The sequence below is a fragment of the Pseudorasbora parva genome, chromosome 14, assembly GCF_024679245.1.
Source record: "Pseudorasbora parva isolate DD20220531a chromosome 14, ASM2467924v1, whole genome shotgun sequence".
In the NCBI taxonomy this organism is placed as follows: Eukaryota; Metazoa; Chordata; class Actinopteri; order Cypriniformes; family Gobionidae; genus Pseudorasbora; species Pseudorasbora parva.
The window spans coordinates 9689943-9714479 of record NC_090185.1 but is presented as its reverse complement, the minus strand read 5'-3'; the positions used below and the strand labels follow the sequence as shown (position 1 = coordinate 9714479).

Sequence of the window (24537 nt, the reverse complement as noted above, 5' to 3'; positions counted from 1 at the left end):
TAAGATTGCATTAATAATAGGGGTGTAACAGTACACAAAGCTGACAGTTCGGGGAGGAACACTAAATATAAAAATGCTTTTTTTTATTTTTTTTATTGGTTTACTGAACAAATTGTAATTGTCCTAAACTAAAGGTTTCTTAAAGAATTAAAAATATAATATAAAAAATATCTCTACTAATTATTATTATTATTACCTTTATTTAACCAGGAGAAAAACTCACTGAGATTAAAATGTCCTGTCCTGGCCAAGATAGGCAGCTGTGTTTGCATGTACAGTTATACATAAAAAGTCACATAAAAAACATACAACCAGTCAAAAACAATTACACACTTAATTTACTCTCAAAATGATGAAGTAAAATTTTAAAATGACTAAATGTCACCAGATCTTTTAGCTTCAACTCAGTCTGGAGCAAATTCCAATCTGAGGCTGCGACATATTTGAAGGACGTTTTACCAAGCTTAACTCTAACAAAGGGCACACAAAGATTATAATTTGATTCAGAATGTAATATATAATTGCCTTGTTGTTTCTGTTTAATCAAACGACAAAGAATGCTGTATAGTGTAGACTATATAGGGAGGCCTTACTTGCACTTGCATTGTATGCAAACGTGTAAACTTCTCATGCATTAACTTATAAATCTAATTATAGGTTAGATTTTTTTCAGGTTTTCAGGTTAAGTAGAATATGATGAATATATAGGCTAATATAATGCATACATTTAGTGAAAGAGTTCATCTCTCTCATGTTTTATCGACATCTTTCTGCTGTTGAAACACTGAACGATTACACAATGTGATACATTTTAGTAAGTTCTAATGTATCCTTAACATACTTTCTGATGTTAATTCATGTTTATTCTTTGACTATGACAAGGTGATCACATTCACTCGTGCCGCGGTGCTGCTTGAACTGATGTCTTTACAGTGATCTGTCATCTCACATTAAAGAGCATCAATATGGCATCACTTGAATTTAATGATTAAATTGACAGAATACATATGTTCTTGTGTTTGTGTAAATAGTTTTTTGGGTTTTTCTTGGGCATCAAAAAAAAGTTTTTTTTGTATATTTGTTTTACAGATTGTTTTGTCAATAAATGTAGAGGATTTAAATTTGGATGTGTTTATTATACGAAATTGCAGCTGTATTATTTGAAAAATGTAATTATGAATGTATTTCATTATATTAGAGTGTACATGTAAATTACGTTAAGGTATATTTTAGTTCATATTAATTGCTTGTTTTTAAGACAGTAGAATGGATGTCAGTACATTGAGCAGTGCACTTTAATTACAATTTCAATACACTAGAAGAGATTATGAAAGTACATATAAAGTTGTATTTAAGTACCACTTAAGTTGTTCCAAAAAATCACTCTTAATTGCAACTTATTGTATTTTATTTCAACTTAATATGTGATAAATTTGAAATCAATTACATATAATGTGTGTTAAGTACACCGAAAACATTGCATTTAATTCACACTTAAGTGTATATTTAGCTGACATTAAAGTATGTTTTAGTTCACATTAATTGCTTGTCAGTACATTGAGCAGTGCACTTTAATTACAATTTTAATACACTAGAAGCGATTATGAAAGTACATATAAAGTTGTATTTAAGTACCACTTAAGTTGTTCCAAAAAATCACTCTTAATTGCAACTTATTGTATTTTATTTCAACTTAATATGTGATAAATTTGAAATCAATTACATATAATGTGTGTTAAGTACACCGAAAACATTGCATTTAATTGCACAATTAAGTGTATTTAGTATAAGTATATTATCTGTGTAATAAGTACACTTTATAAAAGTACACTAAAGTGCACTTTTTTTTCACAAGGGTTATCAGACGCACTTTATTCTCTCGTCTTCACTGGCTCATTTGTGTTCACAGAGATCGCAAAGAACAGCTTTCAGTTTAGCTCTTAGTTTAAAAGTCCTCATATTTGGAGAAATATTGACATATCACGTTTGCAAAATATTTCGTCATACAGAATACCATTTCTATTCATTTCTCACGGAATTATTCGATATAAAAGAGTTAAAACATGCGCAGACCTCTCTCTACTGTCTCGGACATATCCTCATTCTGGCTCGAACGGGCCTTATTCTAAATTTCTACGCGTGAACTAAGAAGCTAATAAACACACGATAACTATGGAATAAGGTTTTTGTGTGATTGTTCATGTGATTTCGGCTATTTTATATCAATAATGGATGTTTACATGACTGCTAACAGGTGTAGCGATTAGCTCCATATAAAATGATTAATATATTTTAACATCGGGAGTTTGTGAGATATTGCAGATGCCACGAGTCATTAAAGTGGATCATTGCATCAAATCAGCTGGGAAACAGCATGACTGCACCGCGAGCCGGCCGCAATCACACAAGGTTTCGTGTTAAACACAGACACTGGAACTTTCAATGTTGCTGCTATAGCTTCAGATACAAAAAATAAAGAAAAAATGTGTGCAAAGGATTTGTTGAAAAGCAGAGAACAGGGAAATAGACTATCTACGATAGCCTAACATATTGTAATTCAAACAGCAACAGTCACTAAAATAACTACTCAATCAGGGACGTGCACAGGGGGGTTGCTCAGGTTGCCCGGGCAACTGCCCATATGCCCTTCTCGACTCACGTTGCCCTTCCGAGGTGGAAAAAAAAATTAAAAAATCGTACAATGGATGCAGAATTTCACGTAGGCCTAGATGCAAAAAAAAAAAAATCGCAAAGCCTCATTCACTTCCATGTTCGGGTACCCGTCCGAAAGTGAAAGTCAAGCAATTGCTTGGGGCCCCGAGCTGGCCCGGGGGGCTCCAAGACAACGACAGGTTAAGAATAAAATGCAACGACAAACAGCTTGAGCGCCCCTTTGATAGTCAATGCAGTAAAGTGCAATGACACTGTTATCGGAATCCCCCTCAAGGGGGCCCTCTCAGTCGTCGCTGACAGCAGCCACCCAACCACGCGATCTCTGCCGGCAAAATACAAATCCTCCTCGGCGATCATGAAGCGGAATTATGCTTTAGGAAGCCAGAAAAGAAAAAAGAGAAAAAACAAGATAGTGGTAAGTGATAAATTACACAATATAAAATAGCTCTATTTGTACAAAAATGGTGTAATTTAGCAGCAGGTAGGCTAGCAAAAATATGTTTATGTTAGCTAACCTTACCTGCCTGACGGCAAATGCTGCTTGCAACGAACAGTTTTGTGCAACTTTTTTTTTGAACGGACGGAATATGGTTACATACTGTAAGATGTTTTTTAACGGGATAAGGAAGACGCAGATCTGTTCCAGAATAACTGTTTATTGTATTTAATGAGATAAAATTGCTATAGCTTTGTAATAAGTTTTGATGACAGTGGCATAGCATGCTATACTAACTATTTTTATGCTATGCATAAATAACCTGGAATAGTTAATATAGCATTAACTATTATTATAAACATTATTTAACCAGAAAGAGGCAGAGGAACATGATTTTTTTTCATATCTTATCTTAATGTGCTAGTGTCGGGATATATGGTAGTAACAGTTTATACAAACATGATATTATTTTTATGAGTTACCAATGGATCTTGAACAGTTACTTTATTCTGTGTGGCAATTTTTACACTGTTGCATTTTGAAGTACAGTATCAGGACAACCCACATGTTTTACTGGTACTGTTTATTAACTATTTAACAAGGTATTATAGTCATCTGTTGCAACTTTATAATAATCATCCAGATGATGTTTATAGACAGTTTACAAACCAACTAGTAACCCTTAATAAAGTGTTAGGAATATTTGGTCTGTCTATCTATGTAATGTTTATAGATGTTTAAAAAATGGTTTCTTAAAGTTTTACAAACATTTTTTAATCATTACCCGCTTATCTGTAGAAAGTTAGCCATGTCCATTTTGCTTGGGGCCCCCAAATTCCTTCTATCCGCCTTGGCTGAGACTGCATGAGCGGCGCTAGAAGGAGATTGTCGCGGTTGTCGGGTGAGACTTAACGTTGTCGGAAAGGTATAACAAACGGACGATCATAAACTGTTGATGGCAGTTAAATTAATATTGTCTTTTTTTATTAGACTATTGATATTGACTGGTTTGAGTTCTTTATTGGTATAGGCAAGGGAAATGGCCTCAAACGCACCATAATGCAGGAAATCACATCTACGAAAAAAAAAAATTCTTGGGGGAGAAGCCCCCAGACCCCCATGCAAAAAAATGGCCCCACCTATAATATTTTCCTCAGCAGAACATAAATACCACTAGGGGGCATTGAAATAATAATGATAATGGAAATAACAATAATATGTAATTGGACAGATGATGAGGGGGGGGGGGGGGGGGGGGGGGTTCGGTTGGGGGGGTGCCCTTTTTTAGGTCAGAGCAACTGCCCCTCAAAAATCCTGTGCACGTCCCTGTACTCAATGGTAGGCTGAAGCTCATTTAAAAATTGTGGTATTAGACTAGCACTACATACTAGACCAAGGTTAGGCATTTCATGTATTGCTATCTCCTGAATTAATTAATCGGTCCCTCAATAATCATGTTAACTATGTCTGAATACTAGCGTTGCCATAGGAACGCTTCGGCTTTTGCCACCCGGAAGAACGTTTATTACTGTTGTGACGTCATGGTGAATTGTCGTATAGGCAGCTTCAGTCCATGAGGCGTCTACGTATAATTATGCCTATGCGTCTACGTATATGTCTATGTTCTGATTGGGGGAGGGGAGGGAAGGGTGAAGATCATTGGCCAAAGGTTGCCATCCTGACATCATGTGCCTTGGCGATATTTTCTGATTGGCTGATTGGACCGCTGCCAAGTTACCAGTGACCCCAGTCTTACTTCACCGCTCAGCAACAACTCAGCAAGCAACTACTTTCTAAGGTGAGAAGCGTTTTACTTATGAATTTTAAGGTTAAGGTTATTTCGAATTATGTTCTTGGTTTTTATAAGCTGGTGAAGATGTGATAGTGTTGTAAACTACATTCTGACAGGATTTGGTCTCAGAGTTAACTTACTGACAGGAAAAAGTATTGTATGTACTTTTTCAAGTTATTTTGAATTATGTTCATGATTTTAATAAGCTGGTGAAGATGTGATAGTGTTGTAGATATTCTGACAGGATTTGGTCTCAGAGAATGGGTACTACTGACAGGAAAAAGTATTTTCTGATGTACTTTTTCCAAGTTATTTTGAATTATGTTCATGATTTTAATAAGCTGGTAAAGATGTGATAGTGTTGTAACTAGATATTCTGACAGGATTTGGTCTGAGAGAATGGGTTCTGACAGGAAAAAGTATTTTCTGATGTACTTTTTCCAAGTTATTTCGAATTATGTTCATGATTTTTACAGTTGATAAGAAATGACAGTATAATGAGATGTATTCTGACAGGATTTGGTCTCTAAAACGGGGTTGTGAAAATGTTTTAAAATTATTGCTTTCACTTCAATTTTATGAAAAGAAAAATGTATATATTTGCTAGAGTTTTGACAAGTACCTTTCTCTGTATTTTCTTTTCTTCAGCATGCCAACTTCAATTCCTCCCCCAGCACTTTTGCGGTGCAAGTGTGTGGCGACCCGAACAAGCCAAAGAGCCCTGATTTTCGAAATGAAGGGAAGAATTTTTACCATCCAAATTAAAAACAGAGGCCACAAGTGTTCTGACGGATGGGCAGCTCATTTATTAGAATATAAAAGACGGGTTAACCGCTGAATTTGAGGAGGGGGCCAGCTATATTTGATACAAATGTAGAATATCAAATGCATTTGGACAAATGTATTTATATGTTGGCCCAGGGACCATCAAATTTAAAACTCTCCCTCAAGAGATCACGGAGTTGGCATAGGAGGCTGCCAAACATGCCCTATGTCCACCTTCACCACTTCTGAGAAGTGAAGAAGTGGACATTTTTAATAAAGGAGGCTACCTAAGCCTGCAAGGGCAGATCAAAGAAGTGAGTAAATTTTCCATCCATCCATCTATACATCCAACCTTATATACTTTATTAACTTTAACATTATTACCTTTGCATTATTCAGTTCGAAGTTGCCTTAAACATAAAATTAGAAAAATAGACAGTGATAAAGTGATAATGACAGTGATCTGCAATGTGCCAGATTCAATTCAAGATTGACACTTAAAGAGTTCACTGTTCAAAACTTAGAATTATTCTTATTACTTCAATTATTAAAACTACTATTTAGCACAATTAGCACAACAGGGTTATGAGTCATGTGCATTTTTCAGCATATTTTGTGACTGTGAGCTAAATAGTCTCTAAGACATACTCAGTAATACATTACAACATTGTATTATATTATTTATTCTGAATTAAGTTGTGTATCTAACTGATTATTCAAAGTTATAAAAAATTCAACATGGAAATGAATATGATATAACATGTATAGATCATGTAGTCTTCATTTGTCTATCACTATGGCACTGTGATTTCAACATTTATCCTGGAAGACTCAACATTGCATATTTTGGATGTCTCCCTTATTTGGGAAACAAATCATGTGAATTAACAAATTGAACTGGTAGAATAAAAATTACAAAATGAAACATTTGCAATGCTGAGGAACTCCAGGTTCAAGCAGAACTGTTTTATACTCCCCTATGAATTTTTATTTTCTAGGTGCATGGTGTGAGGATGACGCAGACTCAAGTCCCCATTGTGGATGCCCAGCTGCAATGTGGCCAGAGGGTATGAGACGTGTCTTTGTGGAGGGATGTGGCGCTCACCGACCTTTATGCAGGTGACGAGGTGGTTATTACCCACTGTCGTCCCTGCATCCTCAGCAACGGGGAGGGGAAATTACACTCTTCGGCTTACACATCTGTGAACGTACGTAATGCACAAAAAAATGCTTTATTTTATAAATTTGAGTAGAACATATGAAGAGTTTGGTTGCAAAACGCGATGAACGCCATTTTTTGACATTTAGATTTTATTATTGGAAATCACTGTTTAGATGTACCTTAATCTATGTATGAATTGCTGCCATTAATAAGATTTAAAAATGTACATTTTAAGCCTCCTACAAAATGTATTTTTTCACAAAACGCGATATCCGCCAGCCCAGTTTCTTTACAAAGTGCGATAAAGAACGTTCAGGATGTCACGCGAGGAGAGAGTCACCGCCGGTGAAGTGCTCTGAGTTTGCTCAGTGATTTAACGATAATAGCAAAACAAAAAACATATTTTTAAAAAGAGGATTCAATAGGCTAACTAAAAAAGGTTTACCATTTAATTGTTTATACTGTAGGCGAGCTGTCAGTCACGTATAGGCTACGTCACTGATCAACAGCTGTCTGTCATTCAGAGAATCAAAGCTTCAGAGTCAAGCTTAACGTTATGGATTTCGATGACGGATTGGAGCCGGTCAGGAAGGCATCTTAAGAAAATCATCAAAGGGAGAAGACCAAACGGGCAAGGCATTCAGGGGAGCGAAAACATCCAAAGATTTATTTTGGTCATCGTGCGACTGCGAGTAACGTTGCGCACACACACACACACACACACACACACACACACACACACACACACACACACACACACACACACACACACACACACACACACCTTTCCTAATGGTATTACAGTAGAAAAATATAGCCTATGGTGGATATATAGCGTTTTGCAAAAAAAAAAAATATATATGTATGTTCTGGCCAAAACTTACTCAGATTCTTATTATTATTAATCAATCTTTGTATATACTATTCCATATATTTATGGTGTATTGTTTTTTTAACCAATTTAAGATGTTTGACAATGTTAAGATAAATATGTTGCAGTTTGGCATGGTTTTTTACTTATTTATGGACATAAAATACAATTAAAAATATCCTGGATTTGAAGAATATTATGTCCTTGGCCTGCACTGAGCTCAAGTAATAGTTTAATGTACAAAAATTGTGAATGAACTTGACTGTTGATGTCTTAAATAATAATGTCAAATAACCAACATTTCTCAAAATGGATATATCTCGTTTGGCAATGAAACTCTTCATATTTTGGAGTTGTAAACATCTCAATGGATAAATATCACATGAATATAAGTGTGACTGTAATATGATAATATCCAAGATTTACAAGTTTTTTTTAATATGCAGCATGTTAATAAACAAGAATTTAATACTCAGAAATGCTAACTTAGACAAAAAGAAATACGCTTACAGTGAGGTGTTCCAGTACTAATTCACTGAAACGAATTAATATGGGTAAACTTGGTAATATGTGACCGGAGTGGAGTGTGGGAGTGGAGCAGCGAGATTTTGAATGGAGTGAGGAGCAGATTTTTAAAAATTCGGAGTGTTGTGGTTCCACTGCCGCTCCATCACGAGTACAATTCATGCCAACGGGCCGGCACATAATAACTACATTTTTAGCCAGAACTAGCTTAGATCGGCTCAAAAAAATCAAGCCCTACCCGAGCCCGTGCACCCGAGAGACCGGCCCTGCCCGGCACATTAACTGTAATTATCGAGAACGAGCCTGTAATGACTAACGAGCGCAGCGCAGCCGGTGTGACTCAGCTCAATAATCCGCAGGCGCACTCATGAACCCAGCGGTAAAATGATGTTCGTTCAAATCCAGCTCAGACATGACATAAATCTCTAGCTTACCATAGCCTACTTGTTGTAGCCATTACACAATGTTTTTTTCTTTCATATTTATGTCTAAATATTATAATATTGTTTTTAAATTTCATCTGATTATGATAGGCTATAAGTGCAAAGATGCGAGTACGTGGGTCAGAAATTTTGGTGGTTATATTTAATTTAATATTAAGTTTTGTTTTGTAAAAAGCCTTTCTTTCGTTTTGTACAAATTGTCTCTTAATTTTAATAAAGGTTTCTTCAGCCAATTGCATGTATTTAATTAATAAAAAGCAATATAGACTATGAGGTCGCGGAAGCGTTCGCTTTCATCATGAACTGAACCGCGTCTCAAATAAACTGAAACTCAGCAGGCTTGCCTCACAGACATGAGGAATATGTAGCCTAATATGTGTAGAAACGAAAAGATTTAAATAAGCGTAGTGCAGTGTTCAGAACTCACACGGTAAACAACCAGCCCAGTGCGATACGCATGAGCGGGATGTTAAAGTTTAAGGGATTTTTTTTTTTTTTTTACCTTCTACATACTGAATATGATCGAGTGAAAGCACATTTGAAACAGGCAGCACTTATTCACACATGTAATCGTTCTCTCTAATGCATTCAAAAACATCTTGTAATGCTTACAGTTATCAGTAGGCTACTGTTACAATATACAGTTATTCTATTATATGATTTTGAATGAGCAGACATCTGTATTGATCCGTGGATAAAATAACTGATGAAAACGTATGTTCATCTTTCCAAACTTCCAAACAAAATTTGGGATATTGCTGCCGCTCCACTCCACTCACATACTCTGGTGTTCACTCGCAAGACTCGAAGCGGGGCGGGGGTATCACGATGGTGTTTCTCCCTCGTGATGTCGGTCAGCCATCGTCCATCGGCACAATCCTATCCCAAAGCTTGCATACTTTTCTGGTACAAACTCAAAAGTATATACTATATATCTTCACAAAAAGAGTACATACTTTTAGGACGTAGTATAAGTAGGCGAATTGGGACGCAGCATATTATCCACTGCATGGTCATATACCTTTTCACCAATAGATGGGGAAAATATCACACAGTGTAGCTTTAAAGACCCTTTAAAGTCAAAATTAAGTATGTGATCTGAGTTTGTCAAACCACAGAAAAAAATATGTTTATATATATATATATATTAAAAATATATATTAATCACCCAGCCAAATTTGAATGATAATAAAAGTCGCCAAGTAAATAAAATAAGAGATTAAAATCTTGAAAAAATGAGCAGTATTCTCTGCTCTCAAACACTGGGGGAGTGTCCGCTGACTGCGCCGAAACCACCCCCACTCGTGGGAAAGCTACCTCCGCCAAATGCCATACATATTTGATAGGGGTGTCAACAATAATCGATTTGGCGATGCATCGCGATGCGGGGCATGAACGATTCAGCATCGATGCGGCAAAGTGCCATAATCGATTATGTCACTGTTTATTTTCTGGCGGACGATAAAGTTGTGAAGTTTCAAATACTTCCGGTTCCGAGAGAATAACAACAACAACAACAAAGAAGATGGCTGAGGCGGAGGGAGATGACCGCGATAGACGGGTTATTAAAAATGCGCTAACGACCCGAGGTGTGTAGGATTGTACGCATATATTTTTTGCACAATAATAAATTAATCTATAATGACGAAATACGGCGCAATTCCCCTTTATTCCACAAGGTGGCAATGTCTGATACCCAATGATGAAGTGACGTTTCACTCATAGTTACCTCTGACAGAAAACGAAACAATAATCTGCAAAACTTGAAATGGCTCAGTGATTTACTTCAGAGAGCAAGTACTAAACACAATCATATGTTAGTGTCACTGTATCTTGATGATGGATGTGGTCAAGAAGCTGTCAGTGATCAAAATATTGATTTTGAAGACATTGAAAATGAGTTTGGAGAATATGCTGGAGATCGCGAATATGAGGCAGATGCTGAATATACTGGTAAACGAGCTCTGACGAGGTCATATGATGATGGTATTAAACATCTGCTCAAACTGAATCCTTCCAAGCTCCAAAAGGTAACGAAATAGGTTTTATTTTATTCTTCTGTAGCTGTTACTCTAAAATCAGGAGTTTTATATATTATCACGACAGGTAGAGGTCTATCCATGTTAAATATAGATCCGGGTCGCTAACGACCTGAATATGTAAGAATGTTTGGTGAAACAGTCATGCATTTAAGGGTTAATTGCATTTTATTTTATTTTATTTAATTACATTTTATTTTATTTAATAACTTTTATGTCAAAGATACAGGAGACACATAGCAGCCAATACAATCTGTTGTTTAATATCTGCTTGTATTGCCTCGTGACTGATGAAAAGTTTGCTTTGTGTGCAGTAGAATTTTGATGCATCGCAATGCATCGTAGAATCGAATTGAATCGAATCGTTACCTGGTGAATCGTAATCGAATCGTGAAGGCAGTGCCAATGCACACCCCTAATATTTGAGCCTCCAGTATTTTTTTACGGTCTATGCTCCAGAGCCAGAAACAAACTAAGGCCGGTTTCAGGGTGTAAGCAGCACATGTTTTTTTCGGCGCCTATGTTAACAGATTAGTGCATTCAGACCGTTTACTAATAATACTCACCGTTAATAATCACACAAATTATTAAACCCAGAGGCATATAAAGGTTACTTTTATCATGTAAACTACCTATACGACATGTTATATGCATGTGTTTTTGGGACAGAGTGGAAAACGGTCGCATACAGCATATATGCTTCCCATCATAAATCAAAGCACGAGAATGACGATAGCCGCATTTCCATTACCCTTCAAATTGCGCAAATTGAAATTGCGAACTGAAAATACGCCCAATGGAAACGCGGCAATTTCGCAAAAAACTTTTTTGCGATGTATGGGAGTTTTGCGCTCTCATGAGGTGGTTTTTCAGGCAATTCAAAAAAGGACATTTTCGCAAAACTGCAATGGAAACGTTTTTTCCGCATTTACATGTCACCTGTTGCGGTGACGCATTGCTGCAACAAAGGGCCAATATATTATATTTTCCACTCAATTGTGTCGTAATAACAAGATAATGTAGTTAAACGGATATTTTCTCCTAATAAGGACTACAGGCTATATATATATACTGTAATTAAGACATATATTCAAGAAATGTATTAAAACAGAAAGAGCCAGCCTGTATTTCAGCCTTACTCAAAGGCAGAGGAAACAGGCCAGTTACGCACGTCAATCCATTCCAGACGATCTTAGTTTGCTTTTTATCTAATAAACAGGCAATTAATTGATGAAACATCGATCAAAATAAAAATACAGTTTATACAAAACTAAATATATTTTTTAAGAAAGACTTTCTAGAAAATAAAACTCGAAGTGATCAAAATCATGTGACTCCCCAGGTCTCAAACATATTACGATTCTTACTCATGCTGCTCACTTTTCATAATCAACATATAAATTAAAATAATAATATTACAGGCTAATGTTTAGGCCTAAACGTAGCCTATTTAGTTTCGTAGTTAGGCTATGTTTTCTTTAACCCACGGCCGATAAAAGCGCCGATGTTCTCATTTTTTCCTTCTTCCTTTAAGAGAGATGAAACGATTTACAATACTCTTGTCATTTTTAGCTATACAGATGAGTTCAAGACATAATTATAAACTATAAACTGTCTATTTTTATTTGTGGACTCAGGGAACTAATTATTTTGCATGCACTCACTCCAAACGCTGTCTCCATTTAAAAAAAAAAAAAATTTGTTTATTAAATGCCAATTTTTTCTTTTCCAAAGAAGGAGGATTTCTAAATTCAGTTCATATGCCCATCAAACGAAATATCTAGCCAAAATAACGAAAGTGGTAAAAATAAAAAATAAAAAAAACATTTGAGTTATGCAAATTCAAACATTTCGCTCTTCTCTATATGCGTCAACCTGGCGCGCGTAAAAGTCGATCATTCTTTACAGATGACGGGTTCGGTTTGGAGAGAGTTATTTATTAAACTCATAAAAGACAATATAGGATTACAGTAATACTGGATTCTAAACACAGAAATGCTACATTATCATGAAGACCTTGAAGAAGATCTGACACACACACACACACACACACACACCTCATATCTGTGCCGCTTCAGTAACCTAAGGGGCTTTCCTTGCCATTAATTCTTGGATAACACACACGTCTCCTTCCAATAAAAATAATGGCTAGTGTGATGGATGGGATATACAAACCTACCAAGTGCCATCATTTTGGACTGACCTATCACGAGAGGAAAGTAATATGTTTTAGTCGCATAACTGCAGCTATGGAAACGCTGTCATTTCGCAACAGTTTTTTATCGACATTTAAGAAATATCGTAAAAGTTTTTTGCAAACCTGTAATGGAAACGCAGCTAATGTCGGGGGAGAACGAGTCGCGGTTCATCTGCGCGAGACGAATGCTGCCGGTGTGAATGCACAACAGCGTGCGGCTCCCGCTCACCATACACACTGCTCCTGCCCTGCCAACGCACTGCTTGCGCGTGCAGAAACCAGCGTTAGAGGACATTGACATATTCGATAACAACCCCCTCGATCTGCAACAGAATGGGCCGTGCTTTTTTCCTCTCCATTTTAAGGGAAGTAATAGCATTTTGTGAATTATATTAATTCATAATATATTCCTCTACCTAAATATCTGACCCTCCTGCTGTGGATAATCAAACTTTTGTTTAAATGTTGTGGCTTGTGGACCTTTGCCTCTACCAATAACAAGACCATCTCTGGACCCAGTGTTTTTACCTGATCCCAATGAGCAGGGTTCATTGAAAATACACTATATTGGCAAAAGTTTTAAGCGCTTTTCAAACATCCCATTCTTAATCCGTAGGGTTTAATATGGAGTTGGCTCACCCTTTGCAGCTTTAACAGCTTCAACTCTTCTGGGAAGACTTTCCACAAGGTTTAGGAGTGTGTTTATGGGAAATTGTGACCATTCTTCTAGAAGCTGTTAGGGGTTGACAGTTTTGACACATAGACCAGATATGCGAAATAAAGACCAGGAGTCAGGATGTTCAATCATCGGAGAGAATTTTAGTGAAGAATAGTTTGCAGTTTCATCGGTAGAGTCAGCTTCAGAGTCTCTCAGGGCGGGGTCAGGCCAGACTCTACTCTACCTTACACAAAATTACCACACCAGTTATAACAATTTCAAGGGCATGATTTACATCATTATGGACACGTGGAATATTACTGATTGGCATTAAGTCTAAACAATGTGTCACACGAGAATAGATAGATGTTGTTGTTGTTGTTGTTAATCAGGATGTATACATCAGGCAATCCCAAGATTGGGGTAGTGTTGATCTCTCCTCCAAGGTTAGTGCGTCCTGTGAGCTTATCAACAGGACAAGATATCAACACCACATGACAAACGAATCTCCAGAAAGAAAAGTATGACTAATGTCATCTACCTCATTCTATGTCTTGGTACGCTGAAGCATTACATGTTCCTTTCACTGGAACTAAGGGGGCCAAGCCCAACCCTTAAAAACAACCGCACATAATAATCCCCCCTCCACCAAGCGTTACATTTTGCACAATGCAGATGCAGTCAGGCAAGTACCGTTCTCCTGGCAACCATCAAAACCCAGACTCATCCAGAGAGTGATTGGTCACTCCAGAGAACAGGTCTCCACTGCTCTGCTCACTCCAGTGGTGGCGTGCTTTAAATCACTGCATCCCACACTTTGCATTGCACTTGGTGATGTAAGGCTTGGATGAGCTGCTCGCTCATGGAAACCCATTCCATGAAGCTCTCTACACACTGATCTTGAGCTAATCTGAAGGCCACATGAAGTTTGGAGGTCTGTAGCTATATAGTCGGCGACTTCTGCGCACTGTGCGCCTAAGCATGCGCTGACACTGCTTTGTGATTTTACTTGGCCTACCAATTCATGTCTGAGTTTCTTTTGTTCCCAACTGCTTCCACTTTTTTATAATACCACTAACAGTTGAGCGTGGAAGATTTATTTATTTGGAAATTTCACAAATGGAGTTATTGCACAGATGGCACTTAATGCTTTGGAGGGGTGTCCTAATACTTACGGCAATATAGTGGATGTAGTTAACACTGTGTGGTTGTATGTCTATGAAGAGGGGGGGTATATGAATCAGGATGTGAGTTTGTATGATGTTCATTAAAGGGTTAGTTCACCCAAAAGTAAAAATTACCCCAGGATTTACTCACCCTCGAGTCATCCTAGGTGTATATGACATTTTTCTTTTAGACAAAAATAGCTGCTGTGATGCTAGCTGCTGTTATTAAAATCCCACCAGGTCCACTCAATATCATGAGTGGAATTTTAGAATATAAAATTAGAAGCGTAAGCTTCTCGCTCATATGGAAGAATATCTTAATTTAAGACATGAATGATAGGTTTTGGTAGTTTTGAATGTGAAATGAACTCCTGTGCTAAGTTGAAAGTTGGTTAAGAGAACTTAAAGGCCATCTTTCAATTTAATTTTATAACTAATTTTATACAGAATATTGTATGAAAATGTCAATTTAAAAAGACATACATAAGAATACATATGTTTTACAACACCCACGCGCAGAAATTAAGAAAAAAAGTGCCTGATCTAGGCTACGCTCCAAAAACCCGCCTTTTCCCAGAGAACGCGTCATATGACGCAACGACAGGCAAACATAGGCGCTGCAGCCCTGGCTCTCATTGTGGGTTTACGTAGTCTGAGAGGTGGAAAACAGAAAATAGAGATTTTCGTTATCGTTATTATAGTTATAGTAGGTTTGAGTCGTCACAATGGTGAATTCTGTTGTCACAATGGTGAATCAATAAAAGATCGTTGTTACAATGACTGTATTTACATGAACAGCATATTCCCATCCTAGCCGAAAGACTAACTGCTTTCATACACGTACTCCACAGTACATGTGAGCTCATTTACATTATGTCCGTCGGAAATACTAAGAGGTGAGTAGTATAACAGCCGACTAAGCTCGGCATTCCAGCTGTCCGGTTATGTTGTTCAGATATACGGCCCAAACGCCTGACTTCTGCAGAAGCAGAACATGCGGAGCGGGCACCTAGGTCTAAAAGTAGTTAATGATTAAACATCAGCTAGCAATTTCTACAAAATTTCACGATAAACTATGTTGTGTAGAAATGCACAGAATGTCTATCCCTATCTGACCGTCACATGTGTAAGCTATAGCCTACATCCTACAACATTCATTTAAAATCGGAAAATCTTTGGTCACTCACCAAAGCCCCTTTCACACTGCACGTCGGACCCGCAATATTCCCGGAACATTGCCGGGTCACCTTCTGTGTGAAAGCAACCACGTCGCGGAATTAATTACCGAATTGAACCCGGGTCGGGACCTAGTAACATTGCGGGGTTCGACCCGGGACGAGCGCTGTGTGAACAAAAGCCAAAACTAATGCCGCAACGTGTACGTAGTTATCCCACAACTCTATCTCTCTCCTCTGTCCATTTACCCTTCCCCTTAACTCTCCCTGTCCCCCCTCTCGCCTAGGCGGCTCGTAATTATACGGCAATAGCCCATCGTAAGAGTTGACATTTATCCCAACTGCAACCTCTTTGCTGTCTGACTCCATTACAAAGAGACGATGTTTACCGGCCGTTGCGTCACTTCCGATCAGAGCGTTTTTCACATTTTTTTCACAATTTCTTTTAAAAACTGTTTTAATGCACATTTATGATTAATTTCTTCATGCAAGTCGAGTTCCTATACTATTTATCTACACGTTCATTCACAGTGATCTTCAACTTGAAAGATGGGCTTTAAGAGTTGGTATAGTTTTGAAAAAGTGACCTAAGTATTGAGAAATGTGCCCTAGCAATTGTATAAAAAAATATGTATAGATATTGTATAGCACATCCTAATGGTCACATAATATAATCATTTAGTTTTTAAAGAACCATCTGCTATGTACTAAAATGCACTGTAAAGATGCACTGTTGGTTTAACTTAAAAAGGTAAGTAACCTGTTTGCCTTAAAATTTTGAGTTTATTGAAATAAAAAATTTGAGTTGATACAATGAAGGAAATTTGTTTAATAAATAGAAACTCAAAATATTATTGTATCTGAACCACATAAAAAATTTGATATATCATTACTTGATATATACATGCACTTTTTGGCATGTTTCACTGCGTCATCAGAAATAAAACACACACAATTACCCAATATACTTAAAAAATCTTTTAATAATATTTTAATAAAGGTTGTCGAATTTAAAAAAAAAATTCATTGTATTAACTCAAAATTTTAATTTCAATGAACTAAAAATTTTAAGGCAGCCAGGTAACTTTTTTTCTAAATAATTTTTTACAGTGTGGAGCCATTTATCAGTTCAATCAATATCATATATCCTCTGACCTTTACTCAAGCCAACTATCTGTTCACTTCACTCCTTAACATGAACCCAGTGTGTAAATAACATTTATTATATGCTTATATTAGATGGTGGAGCTGATCCTGCTTATGATAGATGATTGATTGTGTACATCTCAGACACACCATTTTGATTGCTGTAATAAAAAAATCGCACAGACTGTCGCTGAAGGAGTAACCTGAGCCATATCTAGAGAGCAGAAGGTCACAGAGACTTGAGATGGCTCTTTTGACCTGTATCAAACACCCTGAGCACGCTAGTATTATTGTTCCAGATGTGAAGTCTCATTTTGAACTCTAGATGGCGCTCTATACAGAGAGAAGCACACTTTCTGTTACATTAACCCCTATTGTTATATCTAACTTCACCAATTATGTGGACGAAAAGGCCTATTTCCATTATATTTCCACATTCATTATTATACATTTAGCCTATAGTATTATAGCAGTGACTTAAATTGACTTTTTGCTACTGGCTGGAGGTTTAAAATAGTGATCAGTCACGTGACATTTGCATGTTACCATATTGAAATAGTGAATCATTTAATTTATTCTTTAAATTACTGACGTTGTACATTGATTTCAGTCTAAACTCTTTATAAAATAGGTTGTGATGTCAAGAATTGTTGTTCTGCTACTCTTGCTGGAAACAACTAAAACCAGTGCTGTGTATCAAAGCATGCAGCTGTAGGGTAAATAAGATCATAATCTTAATAATATAGACTCGCAGGAGTCACTATAGTGAAATGATCACAGCTGGATCTGATATTGGAGAAATACTGAATCATCTTCTCGTGCTGACAGACACATACTCCACGTGAGTCTCCTCTTCAGGTTTCTGTAAAACACATCACACAAGATACAGGTGTTGGTCATATAATATCAGAATATCAAAACATTTATTTATTTCACTAATTCCATTCAAAAAGTGAAACTTGTATATTATATTCATTCATTACACACAGACTGGTGTATTTCAAATGTTTATTTCTTTTAATTTTGATGATTATAACTGACAACTAAGGAAAATCCCAAATCCAGTATCTCAGAAAATTAGAATATTACTTAAGACCAATACAAAGAAAGGATTTTTAGAAATCTTGGCCAACTAAAAAGTATGAACATGAAAAGTATGAGCATGTATAGCACTTAATGTTACACAAAAATACACGTTTCAGTAGTTCAACGATCACCCGTTTATTCAGCCATCGTGCTCGGGGACAAAAACAACAACCACACCCCCACTTCCGGGGGACTTCATAATAAGAGTTCCCTTTTCCTTTTGGTAAACGGTCATGTGCAAACTTAAACAATATTCAGCACAGGGTTATACATATGCATGAATACATTTTTTATGTCTTAAACTTAACAAACTCCCTCTCTCTCTTAAAAAAAAAAAAAAAACTTCTTATAAACATACTAACAGAACATACTGTACTACCACATATTAGAACAAGGATACGACCTAGTACATTTCAACAAGCTCAGGAGTAGAACTCAAAGATAGGCTTTGTTTTAATACAGTTTCCATAGTCCTTCACTCAGTGCCTTAAGTAACTGATAAGCTGATGCCCCCTTTTTGGTAAGGCAGTCTGCAAGTTGTTCTTTTGTGTTGTACCACAGTACTCGCTCAACTCTCTGTGCTTGGACGAGTTCTTTGATACTACTTATCTCCAGGCGGAGTCTTTTCTCAGAAACAGACTTTGTGGACTTTAGTGCATCAGCCAGTGAATGATTGTCTGTGACACAGATTATTGGTGGAGCATGTTCAGCATTACCAGTTGTAAGTTCTGAGAACAGTGTGGACAGAAAAATTGTATTGTCAATTCCATCAGACATTGCCAGTGTTTCACCAGCAAGTGTGCTCCGCACAATTCTCTTGACTCTCTTTGATTGCCAGGAAAGGGGTGAGAATTTTCCATGTTCTCCCATTAGAAGAATCAGGTGCCCTCCTTGGGTGCCTCCATCTGAAAGATTTCCAAATGAGGCATCGCTGAACACAATCATCTTAAGAGCACTGTCTCTGCCCAAGTGTTGGAAGTTTAGAATTACCTTCTTGGACTTAAGTTTGCACACTATCCTGTTTGCTTCATGGATTGTCTGCACAGTTGCATTTTTTAAGTCTGATGCCAAATTGCTAGCGTCAAATATAACATCTGGCCTGCTCTGTCTTGCCACCCAGAGAATTTGGCCTATTTTAGACCTGAGCTGGTCCTTTTCCTCCTCACAGAGAGATGAGTCTTGTTCCACAGCTCGTGAAGGATCCATATGTATGGGCTGCATGTGTTGAATGTAGTTTTCCTGGTGTATTTGTACTTTTCTGTTGACAGTCATAAACTCTATTCCCACATAACAGAAGTGATCATGTTCCTCACGTCCAACTTGAAAAACAGATCTGAGATGTGGTATTACAGTTGTGGAGAAACTTTGCGTGCCCCCCCATATGAAGTCATCCACATGACAGGCAAGCACCCCATTTACAGTGCAGTCCTGATCTAGCCAGTAAAAAACAGCTGGATCAACCTTGGACACTTTTCCTCCTGCTTTCAGCACAATTTCTTTCACTCTGTTATACCAGTACAATGAGGCATCTGCCAGACCATATACACACTTTTTGAGCTTCCATAATGTTCCTTCACAGATAGCCTCAGGGGGAGGCCTGATGTATATGTCACGTGACAGTTCAATTCCCTGCAGAAATGCAGATTTTATATCCATGGAATGAAGTGCCCACTGTCTTTGACAAATAACTGCTACAAGCAGTCGAAGGGACTCTGAAGCACATGTGGGTGAATCCTTTTGTAGTTCTGACACATCTAACTCCTCAAATCCTCTGGCCACTAATCGTGCTTTTGGTACTAGTCCAGTTGGTGTTTCCTTGAGAGTGCACACCCATCTGGTGGAAATGCACTTTTGTCCCTCATCTTGAACTTCCTCAAACACACTGTTATCTCTCCAACTCTTAATTTCTGCTTGTTTGGCTAGGTCAAAGGATAGATCTTTCGTCACTAATACATCCTCACTGACATTTGTGGTATTGACATCAGTAACAGCGGGTTCTATTTGAAGACTCTCTAAACATGATACATCTACTGAATCTTTACTGCCTGCAACATTAGTGGGTTCAATGAGTAGAAGATTGTACCAGTTTTTATATTTACCAGTAGCTTTGCCTGCACGCCCTAGAACTCTTGCTGTGTGCAAAGCTCCACTGTCTCTGTCTCTGTATTTTAGGACTTGCCCTGTTTTTAGACGGACATCAGCTCCCTGGTCTGTAACACTTTGTGTCCCTATGTCGTCACTTGTGTGTTGTGCTGCTACATTCTGCCCCATAGAGGATTCCCCTGTGTGTTCAATTTGCGTCAAACTCTGTTGCATCTCGGTTAAAGTTTCAGTTCCCTCCGTGTTGACAGCATCTCCCGTCATCTCCTGTCTTTGCACATTGTTTGTGTCAATTTCATCATCATCATCCTTATTGTTCTGTTGATCTCCGCTGTCTGTATTTACTTTTCTTAGTCTGAGATAGTGTACCCTAATGCAGGTTCCTCCATGTCTGACAAACACCACTGCACCATCCTGGCCAATGACAACTCCTGGTCCTTTCCACTCTTGACAATCAACTCTCTTGTAGTACACTTTGTCACCCATTTTATATCTCTCATCAGTGTGACGCAGTTGTTTACGCAGTGCTCTTCGTATTCTTTCTGAACATTCTGCTTCAGTAAAAGCCTTTCTTGATGCATGTAAAGCAGAGATGTGTTTTGCCACCCACTCACTTTTTGTGGTGCCCTCTAAAGCTGGGGGTTTGTCAGTCAATACAGAGGGCAGATTGGGATTCTCTCCGAACACCAGCTGATGAGGACTGTAGCCATGGACATTCTGCATGGTGTTCTTTGCCATAAGAGCCCAATCCAATGCAGTGTTCCAGTCACAGCCGTTACTTGTCTTCACCTTCAGTATGATCTCTGTAAGTGTTTGGTTGTGTCGCTCTATCAGTCCATTGCTCCATGGGCTATATGCTGCTGTCGTCTTTATTTCTATGTTGAAGTTTTCTGCCATGTCTCGAACCTCATCATTGTTAAACTCTCCCCCATTGTCACTAAACAGTTTCTGAGGTGGACCATGTACACTTATCCAAACATGGACAAAGTGTTTCACTATTTCTGAAGATTTCTTCGTGGTCAGTATGCTGCCAGCACTGAACCTTGTGAACTGGTCAATGATGTGGAGATACCACACACCTTTTTCAAGTTCATGTAGATCTACTGCAACAGTTTCATTGTACTGAGATGCCAGTGGTAGTCCAACAGCAGGCTTTGGTTTGGTCTTACTGTATCGTTGACATGTTTCACATTCACTCACAATTTTTTCCAGAATGACACTACATTCTGCATCTTTATTGCCTGAGCTAGTGAGAAGTCTCTGTAGTCTGTCAGCAGAAGGATGACCAAATTGTCTGTGAAGTTTCATCAGGATTTTGTGTTTTTCTGCTGAGCTCATTTTTTCTGAGATAGCTAGTATTTCCTCATCACACTGACTTTGTGCATCCTCATTCCTTGGTTTCGTTGGAGTGACAGCTTCAGCAGCTACCAAGACACAGTCATCATCATCTTGAATGTTTTTCATTTCATTGTCCATAATGTTTACACAGTAATGACCAGAGCTTGTGAAGTCTAGTTGCACAGGTTGACTGAACATCACCGCACTGTCATTCTCCATATCCAGCACTGTGCCTGCTCTTTTCATGGATGTCTTGCTCAAAAGTAGTGGAATCTTTGCTGGGACAACTTCAGTTTCGATGTGACACTTAGTTTGTCCGATCTTTGCAGGAATTTTCAACTTTCTGCTGGAATAGACTACTTTTCCGTCACCAAACTTAAAGGGTCTACGACTGTGTGTTTCTGTCTTCCTCAGGTTTTTTATCTCGTTTTGGTTTAGTTCAGCGATGTAGCTATTTAGCCATTCCTGTCCACACACAGTCCGTGTGCATGCAGTGTCTATTATTGCAGAACCAAAACACTCTGTCATAAATATTTCTGCTTCAGTGGGTGACTCTTTTGTATACAGAGTAATATTACACTCTTCTATATCATCTGTTTTACTATCTTCCGTCAGCTTGACTTGCTCACCTCTGTGTGGACAGTCCTTGGCCCAGTGGAATGTGCTTTGACAAACTGCACATTTTGATCTGCGTCCATACCTGTCCAGAGGGTTAGTGCCGGGCAGTGGTGTCTTTTGCTGAACATTTTGTGACCATGGCTTGCTCCTTTGTCGTCTGTGTTCTGTTACATATACTGTTTCCTGGTTAATCCCCACTGTAGTAGCAGACTTTCCTCCGAAAATCCTCTTCAGTGCTGACTTCATTGACGCAAAAGTCAAATCTGTGCATGCTGTCAAAGCTAACTGTCGGTCTTTCACTTCTAAGCACGCAGTGTCCAGCAGTTTGAATGCCAATACTGCATCGGGAAGCTCCATGTTATATTTACGCATCCTTGAGTACCGCTGTTCAAAACCGATTATATAGTCTGTCATGGAAACACCGCTATCTTTCATAATCCGGTCAAAACTCGAGTAAGCCTCATACGTTTGGTCCTTTTCTTCTTTGAGAAACAAATCATCGAGTTTCGCAAGTAAAGTGTTCATGCCAGTGTCCTTATTTAAATCATCTACCGGTATTTCCATCGCCGTTTCTCTCGCTCTTCCGGACAGCGCCAAAGCCACAGCAAGCGCCTGTTTCTTTTTTTCGAGTTCCGTGACTCTGGTCCAAATTGTAATTTCATTCTTCCAACTTTCATATGGTTTTCCTTCATCAAAGGTTGGTGGTACTCTGTAGTTGCTAACCATCCTCTGCTACCAATGTTACACAAAAATACACGTTTCAGTAGTTCAACGATCACCCGTTTATTCAGCCATCGTGCTCGGGGACAAAAACAACAACCACACCCCCACTTCCGGGGGACTTCATAATAAGAGTTCCCTTTTCCTTTTGGTAAACGGTCATGTGCAAACTTAAACAATATTCAGCACAGGGTTATACATATGCATGAATACATTTTTTATGTCTTAAACTTAACACTTAATACTTAGGTGGTTCTCCTTTTGCCTGAATTACTGCAGCAATGCGGCGTGGCATGGAGTCGGTCAGTCGGTGGCTCTGCTCAGGTGTTTTGAGAGCCCAGGTTGCTCTGATAGTGGCCTTCAGCTCTTCTGCATTGGGTCTGGCATATCGCATCTTCCTCTTCACAATACCACATAGATTTTCTATGGGGTTAAATTCAGGCGAGTTTGCTGGCCAATTAATAACAGAGATATCATGATCCTCAAACCAGGCACTGGATGCTTTGACACTGTGTGCAGGTGCCAAGTCCTGTTGGAAAATAAAATCTGCATCTCCATAAAGTTGTGTTCTGAAACTTCCTGGTATACGGCTGCGTTGACCTTGGACCTCAGAAAAATCAGTGGGAACTTTACACTGGACCTTAAGCAACATGGATTGTGTGCCTCTTCCTCCAGACGACTCTGGGACCCTGATTTCCAAAGGAAATGCAAAATTTACTTTCATCAGAGAACATAACTTTGGACCACTCATCAGTCCTTTTTGTCTTAAGCCCAGGCGAGATGCTTCTGGCGCTGTCTGTTGTTCAAGAGTGGCTTGACAGGAGGAATGTGACAGCTGAAACCCATGTCTTGCATACGTCTGTGTGTAGTGGTTCTTGAAGCACTGACTCCAGCTGCAGTCCACTCTTTGTGACTCTCCCCCACTTTTCTGAATGGGTTTTGTTTCACAATCCTCTCCAGGGTGCGGTTATCCCTATTGCTTGTACACTTTTTTCTACCACATCTTTTCCTTCCCTTCGCCTCCCTATTAATGTGATTGGACACAGAGCTTTGTGAACAGCCATCATCTTTTGCAATGACGTTTTCTGTCTTGGCCTCCTTGTGCAAGGTGTCAATGGTCGTCTTTTGGACAATTGTCAAGTCAGCTGTCTTCCCCATGATTGTGTATCCTACAGAACTAGACTGGGAGACCATTTAAAGGCCTTTGCAGGTGTTTTGAGTAAATTAGCTGAATAGAGCGTGGCACCGTGTCTTCAATATTGAACCTTTTCACAATATTCAAATTTTCTGAGATACTGAATTTGAGATTTTCCATAGTTGTCAGTTATAATCATCAAAATTAAAAGAAATAAACATTTGAAATATATCAGTCTGTGTGTAATGAATGAATATAATATACAAGTTTCACTTTTTGAAAGGAATTAGTGAAATAAATCCACTTTTTGATGATATTCTAATTATATGACCAGCACCTGTAGAATGAAAAACTAAAAAAATCATTTATATCAGTGGCTTATAGATCCTATTTGGTAACACTTTACTTGAAGGGGTGTGCATAAGACTGACATGACACCTTCATAATCATGACATGACACTTGTCATGAATATGAAGGAGTTTTTATGCATG

The 24537-nt window shown here is 38.2% G+C and overlaps 1 protein-coding gene across 1 annotated transcript in view; it reads right to left on the bottom strand.

The window, feature by feature from the left end:
• LOC137039708 (CD48 antigen-like) overlaps window positions 1-24537 on the bottom strand; it is an 87300-nt gene that overhangs the window by 55479 nt on the left and 7284 nt on the right. The window contains exon 3 of the mRNA XM_067414982.1: window positions 14053-14068. Coding sequence (XP_067271083.1) covers window positions 14053-14068 — 16 coding nt within the window. The remainder of the gene's footprint in view (window positions 1-14052; window positions 14069-24537) is intronic.